The 19,224-nt window shown below is 48.9% G+C and overlaps 1 protein-coding gene across 4 annotated transcripts in view; it reads left to right on the top strand.

Moving 5' to 3' along the window:
* PARD3B (par-3 family cell polarity regulator beta) overlaps window positions 1-19,224 on the top strand; it is a 777,127-nt gene that overhangs the window by 587,102 nt on the left and 170,801 nt on the right. For 3 of the 4 annotated variants that reach the window (XM_083154121.1, XM_083154120.1, XM_083154119.1), the window contains one exon: window positions 6,891-7,026. The exons of the other annotated variant lie outside the window; for it this stretch is intronic. In XM_083154121.1, the coding sequence (XP_083010247.1) occupies window positions 6,891-7,026 (136 nt within the window). The remainder of the gene's footprint in view (window positions 1-6,890; window positions 7,027-19,224) is intronic. 4 annotated transcript variants of the gene reach the window in all.

Here is a 19,224-nt window from a genome sequence, read left to right as displayed (position 1 = left end):
GCTTCAGGAACATTCCTCATCATGTACAGATGTAGCAGGTGTGTTCCTCTCCCGCTCACACCGACACGGCTTCAGGAACATTCCTCATCATGTACAGATGTAACAGGTGTGTTCCTCTCCCTCTCCCACCGACACGGCTTCAGGAACATTCCTCATCATGCACAGATGTAGCAAGTGTGTTCCTCTCCCACTCACACCAACACAGCTTCAGGAACATTCCTCATGTACAGATGTAGCAGGTGTGTTCCTCTCCCGCTCACACCGACACGGCTTCGGGAACATTCCTCATCATGTACAGATGTAGCAGGTGTGTTCCTCTCCCGCTCACACCGACACGGTTTCAGGAACATTCCCCATCATGTACAGATGTAACAGGTGTGTTCCTCTCCCGCTCACACTGGCACGGCTTCGGGAACATTCCTCATCATGTACAGATGTAACAGGAGCCGGAGATAGTTTATCGTAAGTCAACATTTTTTATTTTTTTTGCCACAAAATATGAGAAAATTGGGCATTTTTAATATGTTCTTATCAGTGTTGAGCTTGTTATTGCTGATGGCTTCATTCAGTCCACGTTCATTGCTTTTTGCTTTCATTGAGGAAGACGAATAGATTATGTATGCGATATTTGCACAGAGCTGATTGTATTCATCTTCCGCATTATTCTGGCCGGGCTGTGTCTGGCAGACAATGGGCGCCTCTCCCCTTACCTGGTGTATGTACTGCCTGACCTCGCACCTCATAGCGCAATCCCATTCAAGGACAGTGACTGACCCTGAAGGTCAGAGGTCGGTATAGAGTCAGCATTTGCTTTCCTGCAGCCTCCACATGAATATTCCTCAGTGCACCCTTTGTAATAATAGTAATTGTGCAAACCCCAAATATTCTTACTACCGTGAGATTTGGTGGAGATGGGGAAATTATACATGCTAAAATTACAATTACACATTAAATAACTCACCTTTTTCGTACATCTATATACAAGAAGGAAGATATGGGGGGACCATGGACTGCACACCCTAGTAATAAGAGATGTTGAGATGGGGAGGGGGGACCATGGACTGCACACCCTAGTAATAAGAGGTGCTGAGACGGGGAGGGGGGACCATGGACTGCACACCCTAGTAATAAGAGGTGCTGAGACGGGGAGGGGGGACCATGGACTGCACACCCTAGTAATAAGAGGTGCTGAGATGGGGAGGGGGGACATGGACTGCACACCCTAGTAATAAGAGGTGCTGAGACGGGGAGGGGGGACCATGGACTGCCCACCCTAGTAATAAGAGGTGCTGAGACGGGGAGGGGATACCATGGACTGCACACCCTAGTAATAAGAGGTGCTGAGATGGGGAGGGGGGACCATGGACTGCACAACCTAGTAATAAGAGGTGCTGAGATGGGGAGGGGGACCATGGACTGCACACCCTAGTAATAAGAGGCGCTGAGATGGGAAGGGGGGACCATGGACTGCACACCCTAGTAATAAGAGGTGCTGAGATGGGGAGGGGGGACCATGGACTGCACACCCTAGTAATAAGAAGTGCTGAGACGGGGAGGGGGGACCATGGACTGCACACCCTAGTAATAAGAGATGCTGAGACGGGGAGGGGGGACCATGGACTGCACACCCTAGTAATAAGAGGTGCTGAGACGGGGAGGGGGGACCATGGACTGCACACCCTAGTAATAAGAGGTGCTGAGACGGGGAGGGGGGACCATGGACTGCCCACCCTAGTAATAAGAGGTGCTGAGACGGGGAGGGGGGACCATGGACTGCCCACCCTAGTAATAAGAGGTGCTGAGACGGGGAGGGGATACCATGGACTGCACACCCTAGTAATAAGAGGTGCTGAGATGGGGAGGGGGGACCATGGACTGCACACCCCAATAATAAGAGGTGCTGAGATGGGGAGGGGGGACCATGGACTGCACAACCTAGTAATAAGAGGTGCTGAGACGGGGAGGGGGGACCATGGACTGCACACCCTAGTAATAAGAGGTGCTGAGATGGGGAGGGGGACCATGGACTGCACACCCTAGTAATAAGAGGCGCTGAGATGGGAAGGTGGGACCATGGACTGCACACCCTAGTAATAAGAGGTGCTGAGATGGGGAGGGGGGACCATGGACTGCACACCCTAGTAATAAGAGGTGCTGAGACGGGGAGGGTGGACCATGGACTGCACACCCTAGTAATAAGAGGTGCTGAGACGGGGAGGGAGGACCATGGACTGCACACCCTAGTAATAAGAGGTGCTGAGATGGGGAGGGGGGACATGGACTGCACACCCTAGTAATAAGAGGTGCTGAGACGGGGAGGGGGGACCATGGACTGCCCACCCTAGTAATAAGAGGTGCTGAGACGGGGAGGGGATACCATGGACTGCACACCCTAGTAATAAGAGGTGCTGAGATGGGGAGGGGGGACCATGGACTGCACACCCTAGTAATAAGAGGTGCTGAGATGGGGAGGGGGACCATGGACTGCACACCCTAGTAATAAGAGGCGCTGAGATGGGAAGGGGGGACCATGGACTGCACACCCTAGTAATAAGAGGTGCTGAGATGGGGAGGGGGACCATGGACTGCACACCCTAGTAATAAGAGGTGCTGAGACGGGGAGGGGGTACCATGGACTGCACACCCTAGTAATAAGAGGTGCTGAGATGGGGAGGGGGGACCATGGACTGCACACCCCAATAATAAGAGGTGCTGAGATGGGGAGGGGGGACCATGGACTGCACAACCTAGTAATAAGAGGTGCTGAGATGGGGAGGGGGGACCATGGACTGCACACCCTAGTAATAAGAGGTGCTGAGATGGGAGGGGGACCATGGACTGCACACCCTAGTAATAAGAGGTGCTGAGACGGGGAGGGGGGACCATGGACTGCACACCCTAGTAATAAGAGGTGCTGAGACGGGGAGGGGGGACCATGGACTGCACACCCTAGTAATAAGAGGTGCTGAGACGGGGAGGGGGGGCCATTAACTGCACACCCTAGTAATAAGAGGTGCTGAGACGGGGAGGGGGGACCATGGACTGCACACCCTATTAATAAGTGGTGCTGAGACGGGGAGGGGGGACCATGGACTGCACACCCTAGTAATAAGTGGTGCTGAGACGGGGAGGGGGACCATGGACTGCACACCCCAGTAATAAGAGGTGCTGAGACGGGGAGGGGGGACCATGGACTGCACACCCCAGTAATAAGAGGTGCTGAGACGGGGAGGGGGGACCATGGACTGCACACCCTAGTAATAAGAGGTGCTGAGATGGGGAGGGGGGACCATGGACTGCACAACCTAGTAATAAGAGGTGCTAAATGGGAAGGGGGGACCATGGACTGCACACCCTAGTAATAAGAGGTGCTTAGACGGGGAGGGGGGACCATGGACTGCACACCCTAGTAATAAGAGGTGCTGAGACGGGGAGGGGGGACCATGGACTGCACACCCTAGTAATAAGAGGTGCTGAGACGGGGAGGGGGGACCATGGACTGCACACCCTAGTAATAAGAGGTGCTGAGACGGGGAGGGGGGACCATAGACTGCACACCCTAGTAATAAGAGGTGCTGAGATGGGAAGGGGGGACCATGGACTGCACACCCTAGTAATAAGTGGTGCTGAGATGGGAAGGGGGGACCATGGACTGCACACCCTAGTAATAAGAGGTGCTGAGATGGGTAGGGGGGACCATGGACTGCACACCCTAGTATTAAGAGGTGCTGAGACTTGTAGTTTCATGCAGAAAAATGAAAATGCAGATGCACTCTGTATAGTACTAAGCACTACTATATCAAAGGCGAAACTACCGTTGGTGCAATGGGTGCGGTGCACCGGGGCCCCTGAGGACTTAGGGGCCCACTGCTGCCTCTGTCACCCACTTCCTGTCACACACTGCGTCACCCTGCCTCTTCCTGTTACTCTCTCCCTGGCTCTTCCTGTCACCCACCGCCTCTCCCTGTGACTACCTGCCTCTTCCTGTCACCCCCTGCCTCTCCCTGTCACCCCCTGCCTCTCCCTGTCACCCTCTGCCTCTCCCTGTCACACCCTGCCTCTTTCTGTCACTCACTGCCTTTTCCTGGCACCCACTGCCTCTTCCTGTCACTGACTGCCTCTTCCTGTCACCCACTGCCACTCCCTGTCACACTCCCCCTCTCCCTGTCACCCCCTGCCTCTCCCTGTCACCTTCCCCCTCTCCCTGTCACCCCCTGCCTCTTTCTGTCTCTCACTGCCTCTCCCTGTTACCCCAAGGAATCACACTTTATTGTGGGTTTCTTAGGCAACTAACCTTAAATGGTCCAGTCAGTAAGGGGCCTATTGCTCATCGCGGTCAAGTACCAGACGGTCGCAGGTTGCGCCCTATGGAAGCGGCCGCGGGATCTGTTGGGGACACTTATTGTGGTTATTGCCAGTATACGTCGGTTTTTCATGTATTGTTTTCATTTTGATGCTTCTCCCCGCGGTGCGCAGACATACTGGCATATCTTGGTGCCGGCGTGAATACTTACCTGTTGGGACAGCTTTTGAGATATATAGCATTGTCTGAAGAAGTGCATTCCTGGTTTATGACCCAGGGCTCCTATAGCCCAGTGCATGTGCAAGCCTCAGGGATTGGAGAGGGACATCTTTTAGATCCCTCTCCAGGGAATTCTATTGGGCTTACTGTCTCAATATCTGCTGCTGATCTCTTAATAAGTCTGGTGATCTCTATGTGTTGCGGCGCTGTACCGTGTGATACACCGTGCCCAGTATCTCTCTGATAAATATGGGGCTTATTTCGTTTCCGTGGCGATTAGTCACCAAATACCTGGCATAGTAGTAGACTGGATCAGATCATGGGGCTGGCGTTCTGTCTGTATTCTTTGTAGGAGTGATGGGCACCTGCTGCCAGGTTACCTGTCCTGTGATCCAGACGTGGGGGGGAACCAGCCCCTCAGATATATCATTCCCGCAGCACAATGTAAAGCCGCTTGAGATGTTATTGTTTATCATTGGCAATTCTGTGACTATTTTATTTAATTTGAAGCAGACGTGGCCTTTTAAAGATGCAGTCAGTCATTGTTCTACTATAAATGTAAATGACTTCAGATTAAATCTGTCACATTGAATAAAGCTCTGGTAACATATTGGGGGGGGGGGGGCGGCAGGAAGGTGCAGTCCGCCGTATGTTTATGCAAACCATTCAAATGAACTTTCCCTGCTTAAAATATTTGCAGTATAATGCTGAATTTCATCGTCCGTTTAACCGCTTCCACGTCCGGCGTTAACCGCTTCCACGTCTCTTCGTTCATCTGGATGTGTCACCCAGATAGAAATATACTCTAGACATAACCTACAATCTACAGTGCAATTCCTAAACTATATATGTGCGCGCGTGTGTGTGTGCGCGCGCGTGTGTGTGTGTATAAACAGTATATATAGATTGCTAAATAACATAAAATGTATGTATATAAATAAAAAAAAAACATTTTTAAATATAATAAATAAATACCCAAAGATGAATGTTAGCCATATTTCTGTATCGCTACATACTGTATAATCATCTATATTTAAGGAAAGAATATTCGAAAGTCTAAAAAACATCTGAAATAATATTGGGTCCAACCTGGGACATTTGTAGCTATCTTATATAATAAAGGGGAAACACTGCTCCTCACCTCTATGGGAGAAATTCAAGTGTTTTGTGTGCGGCCACCAACCACTAGATGGCTTGGGGTCTGGTAATATCATGCATTCAGCCACTATTTCCCGCTTCTAGTCCTAGATGAGAACCCGTACGGTCCTGCATGAAATGTGCGGATTTTCAATTATTATCATTACAATGGCTAATTGGAATGTTACACTGGTGCAGACACTAGTCCTGACTTATCTGACATGGCCCTGGCCTACAGCCCCACCATATATTTATTTATATATATATATATATATATATATATATATATATATATATATATATATATATATATATATATATATATATATATAATCACCAGACAGCAGCCACTCTGAGATCACAGCACAATCACTCGGCGATGAACACGGAGCCTGTCTAGACTGTGACAGAGTGGCCTCTATTCTCCCTGCTCACCCCATTCATAGTCCGTCACTGGCGCTTTATTAGAGTTTAGGGATTTTGCAGGTTATCACGTCTGGCTGCTGTCAGCCGTCCCTTTAATCCCCTCGCCAATGACAGAATCCCCAGCATATTGCTTGCAAGGACTTAGAGGAGTAATATCGCCTCCGCTACACTCTACCGTGTGACATTTGGAGGAGTTCAGGATTAAAGCAGAGTTCTGGTTAGTTTGGGGTTTGCAAAGGTCAGAACGAGGCGGAAAGGTGCCTATGAATTAAGGAAGCGTACCGGGGACCAGCACATGGAAGACAGACAAGGCCGCGCTGTGGCGTCCAGCAGGAATAGTGCGCGTTGTTTTCCTTCTTGTCCATTTGGAGACTGATATGTTACGGTAATGATGATGATGTAATGATAACGTCCCATTTCTCGAATATTCATTTAGATTTAGGCTAACGGTGCCCATACACGGTACAATTATTGTATACAATATCGCGTCTCATTACATAGGTTTTGCAATGCAATGAGATGGGATCTAGTACAATGTGCAGCACATACTTTTTGAGCTGTGCAATGAGATGTGCGGCGGGAGCGCGGATCTCATCGCGCCCAGCAATTGTACCGTGTATGGGCACCTTTAGGAATATCTGAATGTTCTGAAATACTCATTATTATCCGCAGCAGTTAATATAAACATTTGTCTGCATCGAGATGCTAATAGGCCCCACTGCTCTGTAACCAGTAACACTGGAGAAAGTATCTGACAGCGAATGCAGGTGACAATGTGTCTCTTATACCCGGCTTTGTTTTCCAGTGGCCGCTCCCCACCTGGGAATGGAGACCGTATCCAGCAGCTGAGGCGGGAATACCAGCAGGCCAAGCAGCAAGGATTCACTCTGTACGAGAACGAAGACGTGGTCCGGCGGCCAGTGGACTATGAGCAGAGTTGGGTAGGTCACACAACATATGTATTGCAGCACTACAGGGATGCTTTATACAGTAGAAGCGTGGTCACCTACAGACGTGATGTAATCATGTAAGACCACGTTCTACAAATACATCCTGAATCCACAAAGTACCGTCAGAAAATAGCTGTTGCTGTTCTGAATACAGAGCTTATCATGGGCTACCTCCCACTAAGGTCACTGTGAGGAGCCCTGCTAAGCATTGTCACAACCCATGCAGTTCATTGTTCCTGCTTGGGACTCTCTGCTCTGCTGCTTCTAACACAGTCTGGTATGTATCTCAGTATTTATGGGAAGATTTATTAAGCTTGGTGAAGTGCTAATGTGGCTGGTACTTTATCACTGGCCAATCAGCTCCTACCTGTGAAGTTACAGGCTTGGTTTGAACAATAATCGGTAGAAGCTGATTGGCCGGTGATAAAGACCAGACACTTTATCACTTCACTGAGTTTAATAAATCTGCCCCTATGTTACAGATAGAAGTGTGCTAGAAGCAACATGTGCCCAGCTGACCAACTGTGTCTTCCCAATCTGCTCATCCTGCCCTATTGCTCATTATCACATCGGTGTTAAACATACGACACGCTCCCTGGTTAGAGGCTCACCTGCACACCGCAGAGAAAGCGATTCCTCCCTGGTAAATAGCGCAGACAAATGGACCCATATTGTTATATGCTGTGATCCATTGTGTAAGGAAATCACGTCCATTATCCAGAGGCTTCAGAAGTCACGTGATAGCATTTTCAGCTGCAGAGCTTACCATTCTCCTACACTACATTAGAGATGGTGGAATCTGAAGTTTTGGGGGCAGCTGAGGATGACTTCATAGAGGAGGTATGTACTGGGGCCAGGCTGCTTACAGTGGGCTCAATAAGTGCCGGGGGTTCCACCTGTGAGGATTAGACCCTGGCCAACCATATGTGGTGGGTGGAGCTGGAGAGAAGACCTCATGGTGGGTGGATGATGTGAGGCTTAGACCCTGGCCGACCGTATGTGGTGGGTGGAGGTGGAGAGAAGACCTCATGGTGGGTGGAAGATGTGAGGCTTGGATCCTGGCCGAACATATGTGGTGGCTGAAGGTGGTGGAACTGGAGATGGGGAGAAGACCTCATGGTGGGTGGAAGATGTGAGGATTAGACCCTGGCCGAACATATGTGGTGGGTGGAGATGGAGAGAAGACCTCATGCTGGGTGGAAGATGTGAGGCTTAGATCCTGGCCGAACATATGTGGTGGGTGGAGGTGGTGGAACTGGAGATGGGGAGAAGACCTCATGGTGGGTGGAAGATGTGAGGCTTAGACCCTGGCCGACCGTATGTGGTGGGTGGAGGTGGTGGAACTGGAGATGGGGAGAAGACCTCATGGTGGGTGGAAGATGTGAGGATTAGACCCTGGCCGAGCGTATGTGGTGGGTGGAGGTGGTGGAACTGGAGATGGGGAGAAGACCTCATGGTGGGTGGAAGATGTGAGGATTAGACCCTGGCCGAGTGTATGTGGTGGGTGAAGGTGGCGGAATGTGGTTCTCAACCTCGGTCCTCAGGACCCCCCAACAGTTCATGTTTTCCAGGTCACTCAGCAGGTGCACTCATTATTCACTGATACCTTTTAATAGGTCCACAAGTGGAGGTAATTACTTCACTTGTGATTCTGTGTGGAGACCTGGAAAACATGAACTGTTGGGGGGGTCCTGAGAACCACTGATTTAGAACATAATAGCTGATTGGTTGCTATGGACAACATCCCCACTTTCATGAACCTGCACATTCTGCCCCACATGAGTGAGCAGGAGACTAGCCGGTTTCCCCTGACGCTGACCGCTTCCGTTATCCTAGCACAGTATAAATCGGTGAGGAATATACCAAACACAGGAGTAATTGCATTCAGTTACATGAACGCTTCCCTGTAACATTGTTCTGCAATTCATTATACAATAAGTCTTCGTTCCTTTATCTCATCCGTCTGTAATCCAAGGGGAAATGTTCCACTGTTGTCTTCCAAGTGTAACCCGCTATTCTGTATCCAGGCCAGATCTACTGCTCCTAATCCAGGACAGAAGCTTACGGTCTCACAGACGACCCAGAACTGAACCATAGGGTCAAGCGGGTTCTCACGTTGGCTGCGACGTGATCTGCTGGGGGATGGTTATCATTTGGGGGCTGCGCTCAATGCTGTCATTTCTATTCCGATGGCCGCCTCTGAATTATAACTGCAGAGTCTCCTCCCCCACCCCCCCCCCCTCACAGATCTGTAACCAACTGCAGAAGTCTACAAGTCAGGGATGGAACCGATTAACGATTTCACTGTATTATATGACCGGACTCACAGGGCCGTGGGAAAATATATATATACATATACGAATGATCTTACTGTCACTAATATATTCCTGGCACTGGAGGAAATGTGGGAAATGCTTTTCCTTCCCATTATTTTATCTTTCCTACTTTCTCGGGCGGATTGCTGAGAGCGCAGTCCATGTGCGCTGTCTCGCCTCTTCTCCATCTGATTTCCGATGCGGGTACAACAGGCCGCTCTCAGCGCATTGTACATTTCATGCAGATGGCGGATTCCTTTATTTCATGATTCTGCGGTTTCCAGTGTGTAAACGACCTTAACATATTCTGCGACCTCAGAAGCCACATAATAGTGCGCATTTGTGTAATAGATCCTCATCTGCTGGAAGTAGCTATTGTTTGTAGTACTGAGTAAATAGATAAACCATTGAGTATCAAAGGGGCTCCTGGGGGGAGGGGGGTGGGGGCTGTGGCGGGAAACCAACAGCTATGGGTATAGCAGCAGAACGGGGATCCTCATAGAACTATACACAATATAACTATACACGTCTGTTATGATGAGTATTTGCATTATACTGTGAACAATTTCTCATAGCATTTTGCCTTGAACGCGCTGTAATAACTTTATCCCGTAACGCTGTTTGTTCCACCGGCTGATAAGAGCGCAGCATCCATGGCTTAAGGAAATCTTGTTCACAATTGTTCCAGTAAAAATGATTTATAGAGGTTTCTTGAGATTATTGGTGGTGGTTACATGGTTGTTACCTGATGGTTACATGGTTGTTACCTGATGGTTACATGGTTGTTACCTGATGGTTACGTGTTTGTTACCTGATGGTTACGTGGTTGTTACCTGATGGTTACGTGGTTGTTACCTGATGGTTACGTGGTTGTTACCTGATGGTTACGTGGTTGTTACCTGATGGTTACGTGGTTGTTACCTGATGGTTACGTGTTTGTTACCTGATGGTTACGTGTTTGTTACCTGATGGTTACGTGTTTGTTACCTGATGGTTACGTGGTGGTTACCTGATGGTTACGTGGTGGTAACCTGATAGTTACGTGGTGGTTACCTGATGGTTACGTGTTTGTTACCTGATGGTTATGTGGTGGTTATGGTTACGTAGTGATTATGTGGTGGTTACCTGATGGTTACGTGGTGGTTACCTGATGGTTATGTAGTGGTTACATGGTGGTTACGTGGTGGTTACCTGATGGTTACAGTACATGGTGGTTACCTGATGGTTACGTAGTGGTTATGTGGTGGTTACCTGATGGTTACGTATTAGTTACGTGGTGATTACCTGATGGTTACGTGTTTGTTACCTGATGGTTACTAAGTGGTCAGGTGTTTGTTACCTGATGGTTACGTAGTGGTTATGTGGTGGTTACCTGATGGTTACGTATTAGTTACGTGGTGATTACCTGATGGTTACGTGTTTGTTACCTGATGGTTACTTAGTGGTTACGTGTTTGTTACCTGATGGTTACGCAGTGGTTACGTGGTGGTTACCTGATGGTTACGTGGTGGTTACCTGATTGTTACCTGATGGTTACGTGTTTGTTACCTGATGGTTACGTAGTGGTTATGTGGTGGTTACCTGATTGTTACGTAGTGGTTACATGGTGGTTACCTGATGGTTACATGGTGGTTACCTGATGGTTACGTATTGGTTACCTGATGGTTACGTGGTGGTAACCTGATGCTTAAGTGGTGGTAACCTGATGGTTACCTGATGGTTACGTGTTTGTTACCTGATGGTTACTTGGTTGTTACCTGATGGTTACGTAGTGGTTACGTGTTTGTTACCTGATGGTTACTTGGTTGTTACCTGATGGTTACGTAGTGGTTACGTGGTTGTTAGCTGATGGTTATGTGGTGGTAACCTTATGGTTACGTAGTGGTTATGTGGTGGTTACCTGATGGTTACATGGTGGTTACCTGATGGTTACGTGGTGGTTACCTGATGGTTACGTGGTGGTAAACTGATGGTTACGTATTGGTTACATAGTAGTTATGTGGTGATTACCTGATGGTTACGTGTTTGTTACCTGATGGTTATGTGTTTGTTACCTGATGGTTACTTGGTTGTTACCTGATGGTTACGTGGTGGTTACCTGATGGTTATGTGGTGGTAACCTGATGGTTACGTGGTGGTTACGTGGTGATTTCCTGATGGTTACGTGTTTCTTACCTGATGGTTACTTGGTTGTTACCTGATGGTTACGTAGTGGTTTACGTGTTTGTTACCTGATGGTTACGTGTTTGTTACCTGATGGTTACGTGGTTGTTACCTGATTGTTACGTAGTGGTTACCTGATGGTTACGTGGTGGTTTCCTGATGGTTACCTGGTGGTAACCTGATGGTTACGTGTTTGTTACCTGATGGTTACTTGGTTGTTACCTGGTGGTTATGTGGTGATTACCTGATGGTTACGTGTTTCTTACCTGATGGTTACTTGGTTGTTACCTGATGGTTACGTAGTGGTTTACGTGTTTGTTACATGATGGTTACGTGTTTGTTACCTGATGGTTACGTGGTTGTTACCTGATGGTTACGTAGTGGTTACCTGATGGTTACGTGGTGGTTTCCTGATGGTTACGTGGTGGTAACCTGATGGTTACGTGTTTGTTACCTGATGGTTACTTGGTTGTTACCTGATGGTTACGTAGTGGTTATGTGGTGGTAACCTGATGGTTATGTAGTGGTTACGGCACAGAGATGGTTTAGTCTGTGACTTAGATAACTGCTGCTTCTTCCCACGTGAGGGAGGAGACCGCTGCACTAAGGGTATGATGATAATGGTGGACACCTGCCGCGGTGAGTTACTTGCAGGGCCTCTACCATATAAACCACCTGAGACTCAGCTACTGGGATCCTCATTTACTGTCCCCTGATGTCACCGGCCACAGCCCATTCCTTACCATCCCCATCACCTGTGTGACAGGTTTTGCATCTCTGAGATCCCTGTATACAGAGCAGAATAAATATCTGTATGGAGATGTCGCTGAGGCGATGGGGGTACAGTCTCCTAATTCTAGGGCCACCACTTGTGGGCACACACCTGGCATCGGAGGAGTTAAGTCTTCTGACTAGACAAAGCACTGAGCTGCTTGTTTGGGCACGGTCGGGTTGCATGGTGCAGCTGCTACGGGCATATATTAGGATCACTAGGAGAATACAGGTTGTTCCGAAGAGATTGATTTAGTCTCCGCTGGGTAAATGAGTTTCTAGTGCGAGATGTCTTCTCTCTAAACTTTTAACCAACAAGACATGTGGAGACGCGGCTGCTTCCATGAACTGGGGTCACATAAAAGCAGGAGTTGCTTAGCAATACAATGTACAGTGAACGCACGCAGAATGCTAATCATTGTGCTCTGCGCGGAGTACATTGCCGCATACACCTGCCCAACATGCAGCGTTTGACATTTCACCCCAAAGTGAGATCATTTTCATTTCTCTCCTTAATGAGAAGTCTCCAAGGGAATTCTTCCCGGCTGCTGTAGATGTGATCATCTCGTCGCCTGTCCGTGTGTCTGCCGTGGCCCCCCTGCTGCGTTACATCGGGGATGCACTGCTGGAAGGTACACAGGGGCTGGGGTACTGACCATGTGCCTGGGACAGTCTGTCCTGTCACTTCTGGCCATTGCTGTAAAGTGTCCCGTCACTTCTGGCCATTGCTGTAAAGTGTCCCGTCACTTCTGGCCATTGCTGTAAAGTGTCTCGTCACTTCTGGCCATTGCTGTAAAGTGTCCCGTCACTTCTGGCCATTGCTGTAAAGTGTCCCGTCACTTCTGGCCATTGCTGTAAAGTGTCCCGTCACTTCTGGCCATTGCTGTAAAGTGTCCCGTCACTTCTGGCCATTGCTGCTAGAGTTGGGCAAAGTGACTCGCTAAAAAGAGCGGCGCTGGTTCGATCACCCAGTGAAAAGAACTAGCTCACTTTGAATAACAAGACTGGTTTTGCCATTTTGAGTGCAGTATCTCTTCGTTTTATTTACATTTTGACTAATTTTGTACGTTAATCTCACAGCGGTTATTTTCATTATTTGTTCTATTTATTCTGACGCATTTATTTTTAAGATACTTCCCGATTATTCTTGCGCAGAAAAGGGCATTTGGAAGTGTCAATACTGTTTGGGTTGCTGGGAATTCTTGAGAGGGTAATTTGATAATAATGAAGCATAATTAGGTTTACAATCATTTATTGGCACAAACACATAGTAAACTCACATGTACAAAACTCTCTTGTTCTAAATCGGATGCAAGTTACATTTGAGCTGTAATTTAGACTAAAAACAGAACATGTCGTAGCAAGATACAACTTACCGGAGAGAGAAGCGGAGCGGTGCGTCAGATCCAAACAAACTACCCTGACAGGATCGCTCAGACGCCCACCACTGAATCTGAATCACTGCACAGAGTGGCGAGCGCTGGAACGGAGAACGTCTCACCCGCCACCAGTAAGAAAAGAGCAAACTAACCTGACAGGATCGCTCAGACGCTCACCGGTTACGTGTTTGTTACGTGTTTGTTACCTGATGGTTACCTGGTGCTTACCTGATGGTTACGTGGTGGTTACGTAGTGGTTATGTGGTGGTTACCTGATGGTTACATGGTGGTTATGTGGTGGTTACCTGATGGTTACATGGTGGTTACATGGTGGTTACCTGATGGTTACGTGGTAGTTACCTGGTGGTTACATGGTGGTTACCTGATGGTTACGTGGTGGTTACCTAGTGGTTATGTGGTGGTTACCTGTATCTTAACTAAGTGCACTGCTTAAACAAACGCTGGAAACACTAACATAACACATCCTACATCTGAATGAAGGAAATATTATTATTAAATACTTTGTTCTTTACATAGTTGAATGTGCTGACAACAAAATCACACAAAAAAATGTCAATGGAAATTAAATTTATTAACCCATGGAGGTCTGGATTTGGAGCCCCCTCAAAATAAAAGTGGAAAATCACACTACAGGCTGATCCAACTTTGATGTAATGTCCTTAAAACAAGTCAAAATGAGGCTCAGTAGTGTGTGTGTCCCCTCCACATGCCTGTATGACCTCCCTACAACACCTGGGCATGCTCCTGATGAGGTGGCGGATGGTCTCCTGAGGGATCTCCTCCCAGACCTGGGCTAAAGCATTCGCCAACTCCTGGACAGTCTGTGGTGCAATGTGGCGTTGGTGGATGGAGCGAGACATGATGTCCAAGATGTGCTCAATTGGATTCAGGTCTGGGGAACGGGCGGGCCAGTCCATAGAATCAATGTCAGGAACTGCTGACACACTCCAGCCACATGAGGTCTAGCATTGTCCTACATTAGGAGGAACCCAGGGCCAACCGCACCAGCATATGGTCTCACAAGGGGTCTGAGGATCTCATCTCGGTACCTAATGGAGTCAGGCTACCACTGACGAGCACATGGAGGGCTGTGCGGCCCCCCAAAAAAATGCCACCCCACACCATTTCTGACCCACTGCGAAACCGGTCATGCTGGAGGATGTTGCAGGCAGCAGAACGTTCTCCTTGGCGTCTCCAGACTCTGTCACGTGCTCAGTGTGAACCTGCTTTTATCTGTGAAGAGCACAGGGCACCACTGGTGAATTTGCCAATCTTGGTGTTCTTTGGCAAATACCAAACGTCCCGCACGGTGTAAGCACAACCACCACCTGTGGACGTCTGGCCCTCATACCACCCTCATGGAGTCTGTGTCTGACTGTTTGAGTAGACACATGCACATTTGTGCCCTGCTGGAGGTCATTTTGCAGGGCTCTGGCAGTGCTCCTTCTGTTCCTCCTTGCACAAAGGCGGAGGTAGCGGTCCTGCTGCTTGGTTGTTGCCCTCCTACGGCCTCCTCCATATCTCCTGATGTACTGGCCTGTCTCCTGGTAGCGCCTCCATGCTCTGGACACTACGCTGACAGACACAGCAAACCTTCTTGCCACAGCTCACATTGATGTGCCATCCTGGATGAGCTGCACTACCTGAGCCACTTGTGTGGGTTGTAGACTCCGTCTCATGCTACCACTAGAGTGACAGCACCGCCAGCTTTCAAAGTGACCAAAACATCAGCCAGAAAGCATAGGATCTGAGAAGTGGTCTGGTCACCACCTGCAGAACATCTCCTTAATTGGGGGGTCTCGCTAATTGCCTATAATTTCCACCTGTTGTCTATTCCATTTGCACAACAGCATGTGAAATAGATTGTCAATCAGTGTTGCTTCCTAAGTGGACAGTGTGATGTCACAGAAGTGTGATTGACTTGAAGTTACATTGTGTTGTTTAAGCGTTCCCTTTAATGTCCTTCCTTTCAGTAATGTCTGTGGTTTTGGTGTTGGCCGTGTTTCCCTGTCCTGTATGACATGTTACTGTGCTGATGTGCCCGCTGTAACAGGTGACGCACAACCTTTGCTGCCACATGGCGATGGCTGACGTGTTACTGTGCTGAAGTGCCCACTGTAACAGGTGACGCACAACCTCTGCTGCCACATGGCGATGGCTGACGCGTTGCTGGGCCGACGTGCCCGCTGTAACAGGTGACGCACAACCTCTTCTGCCACATGGTGACGGCTGACATGTTGCTGGGCCGACGTGCCCGCTGTAACAGGTGACGCACAACCTCTTCTGCCACATGGCGATGGCTGACGTGTTGCTGGGCCGACGTGCCCGCTGTAACAGGTGACGCACAACCTCTTCTGCCACATGGTGACGGCTGACATGTTGCTGGGCCGACGTGCCCACTGTAACAGGGGACACACAACCTCTTCTGCCACATGGCAACGACTGACATGTTACTGTGCTGACGTGCCCGCTGTAACAGGTGATGCACAACCTCTTCTGCCACATGGTGATGGCTGACATGTTGCTGGGCCGACGTGCCCGCTGTAACAGGTGACACACAACCTCTTCTACCACATGGCGACTGCTGACGTTACTTTCTGACGTGCCCGCTGTAACAGGTGACACATAACCTCTTCTGCCACATGGCGATGGCTGACGTGTTACTGTGCTGAAGTGCCCACTGTAACAGGTGATGCACAACCTCTTCTGCCACATGGCGATGGCTGACATGTTACTGTGCTGACGTGCCCGCTGTAACAGGTGACACACAACATTTCTGCCACATAGCGATGGCTGGCGTGTTACTGGGATAACGTGCCCGCTGTAACAGGTGACACACAACGTCTTCTGCCACATGGCGATGGCTGACGTGTTGCTGGGCCGATGTGCCCGCTGTAACAGGGGACACACAACCTCTTCTGCCACATGGCGACAGCTGACGTGTTACTGTACTGAAGTGCCCACTGTAACAGTTGACGCACAGTGCCCACTGTAACAGTTGACGCACAACCTCTTCTGCTACATGGCAATGGCTGGCGTGTTACTGGGCTGACGTGCCCACTGTAACAGGTGACGCACAACCTCTTCTGCCACATGGCGACGGCTGACGTGTTACTGGGCTAACGTGCCCGCTGTAACAGGTGACACACAACCTCTTCTGCCACATGGCGACGGCTGACGTGTTGCTGGGCCGACGTGCCCGCTGTAACAGGGGACACACATCCTCTTCTGCCACATGGCGACAGCTGACGTGTTACTGTGCTGAAGGGCCCACTGTAACAGGTGACACACAACCTCTTCTGCCACATGGCAATGGCTGACGTGTTACTGGGCTGACGTGCCCGCTGTAACAGGTGACGTACAACCTCTTCTGCCACATGGTGATGGCTGACGTGTTACTGTGCTGAAGTGCCCACTGTAACAGGTGACGCACAACCTCTGCTGCCACATGGCGATGGCTGACGTGTTGCTGGGCCGACGTGCCCACTGTAACAGGTGACGCACAACCTCTTCTGCCACATGGCGATGGCTGGCGTGTTACTGGGCTGACATGCCCGCAGTAACAGGTGACGCACAACCTCTTCTGCCACATGGCGACGGCTGACGTGTTACTGTGCTGATGTGCCCGCTGTAACAGGGGACACACAACCTCTTCTGCCACATGGCGACGGCTGACGTGTTACTGTGCTGACGTGCCCGCTGTAACAGGTGACGTACAACCTCTTCTGCCACATGGCGATGGCTGACGTGTTACTGGGCTGGTGTGTTTCTGGGCTGACGTGTGCACCTCACACCCTCGTACTAATGACTGCATTTCGAGTGTGCACTTGTGAGGGGCCGTTACATCGTTACAGAACATGTGTTTCACATGAAGTTGTTGTGTACACGCTGTATTTTTGGTGGAGAACTCGTCACGTCTGCTGGCCGTGGTGTGCGATCGGCCCTCATTTGTCAGCACTCCAAACAGAGAGGGGAAAATATGGTTTGATTTTACTTTATTTTTTTCCATTACAAAAACATTAGACACTTGTGCGCAGCCGGGAAAGGGGCACTCAGGACTTTAATGGGCACATAATTCTAAGTTCAGGATGTGGGGATTTCAGTACGTTGCCCTCCCGAAAACCTCAGACGTTTTTGTTGGATCGTAGATGGAAACCAACATTTCAGTTGCAGCATTCCGATGGTGTGCAGCAATGGGAGAACCGGCGAGTGTGTGCAACATGAGAACGCTGCTTCTCCGAAACCTCTGGTGATTAATGAGAACCAGCCCCTACTGACTATTACATTATAGGGAACCTCGGCATGACTTCTGGCTACATCTCATTACTCGCCCATATTATACGCCACTGAGACATACGATCCGCGGGGCAAAGCTGTGATTGTGATGAGGGCGCTGCAGTAGGGAGAGGTCCCCACGGCGTTCTGGGTGTGGCTTCAACAGCGCAGATCTCGTCTCTCAAACTGCGGAGTCTCTTGTATAAGAAGACAACTGTATTCCTGCCCTGGCGGTGGACTCAGTGCTGTTACCATTATGCTTATTCCTCCGCCTCGGGATTAGTACATACATACATACCTGCATACATACATACATACATACCTGCATACATACATACATACATGCATACATACATACCTGCATACATACATACATACATACCTGCATACATACATGCATACCTGCATACATACATACATACATACATACCTCCATGCATGCATGCATACATACATACATACATACATACATACATACATACATATATACATACCTGTCTGCATGCATACCTGCATACATACATACATACCTGCATACATACATACATACATACATACATACATACCTGTCTGCATACATACATACATACATGCATACCTGCATACATACATACATACCTGCATGCATGCATACATACATACATACCTCCATGCATGCATACATACATACATACATACATACATACATACATACATATATACATACCTGTATGTATAACCCTCCGAGGCACTTATGTATTATATAGCTTCCCTTCTGGACTTGTAACTGCTATGCTATTACTGGTGCCTGTCCTTATGTTTCCCCCTATATCCCTATAAATTGTAAGCTTGCAGCAGGGCCCTCCTACCTCCAAGTCTGTCTGTTGTTACCCAGTTTGTCTTATCACTGTCTACTATTGTAAAGCGCAACGGAATCTGCTGCACTATATAAGACACTGTAACGGAATCTGCTGGGCTATATAAGACACTAACGGAATCTGCTGCGCTATATAAGACGCTGTAACAGAATCTGCTGCGCTATATAATACGCTGTAACGGAATCTGCTGCGCTTTATAAGACACTGTAACGGAATCTGCTGCGCTATATAAGATGCTGTAACGGAATCTGCTGCGCTATATGAGACACTGTAACGGAATCTGCTGCGCTATATAAGACCCTGTAACGGAATCTGCTGCGCTATATAAGACACTGTAACGGAATCTGCTGTGCTATATAAGACACTGTAACGGAATCTGCTGCGCTATATAAGACCCTGTAACGGAAT

This window comes from Crinia signifera, chromosome 7 (assembly GCF_055691185.1).
Source record: "Crinia signifera chromosome 7, ASM5569118v1, whole genome shotgun sequence".
NCBI lineage: Eukaryota > Metazoa > Chordata > Amphibia > Anura > Myobatrachidae > Crinia > Crinia signifera.
Note: the sequence above shows the minus strand (reverse complement) of the source record. Positions and strands in the feature narration are given on the sequence as shown.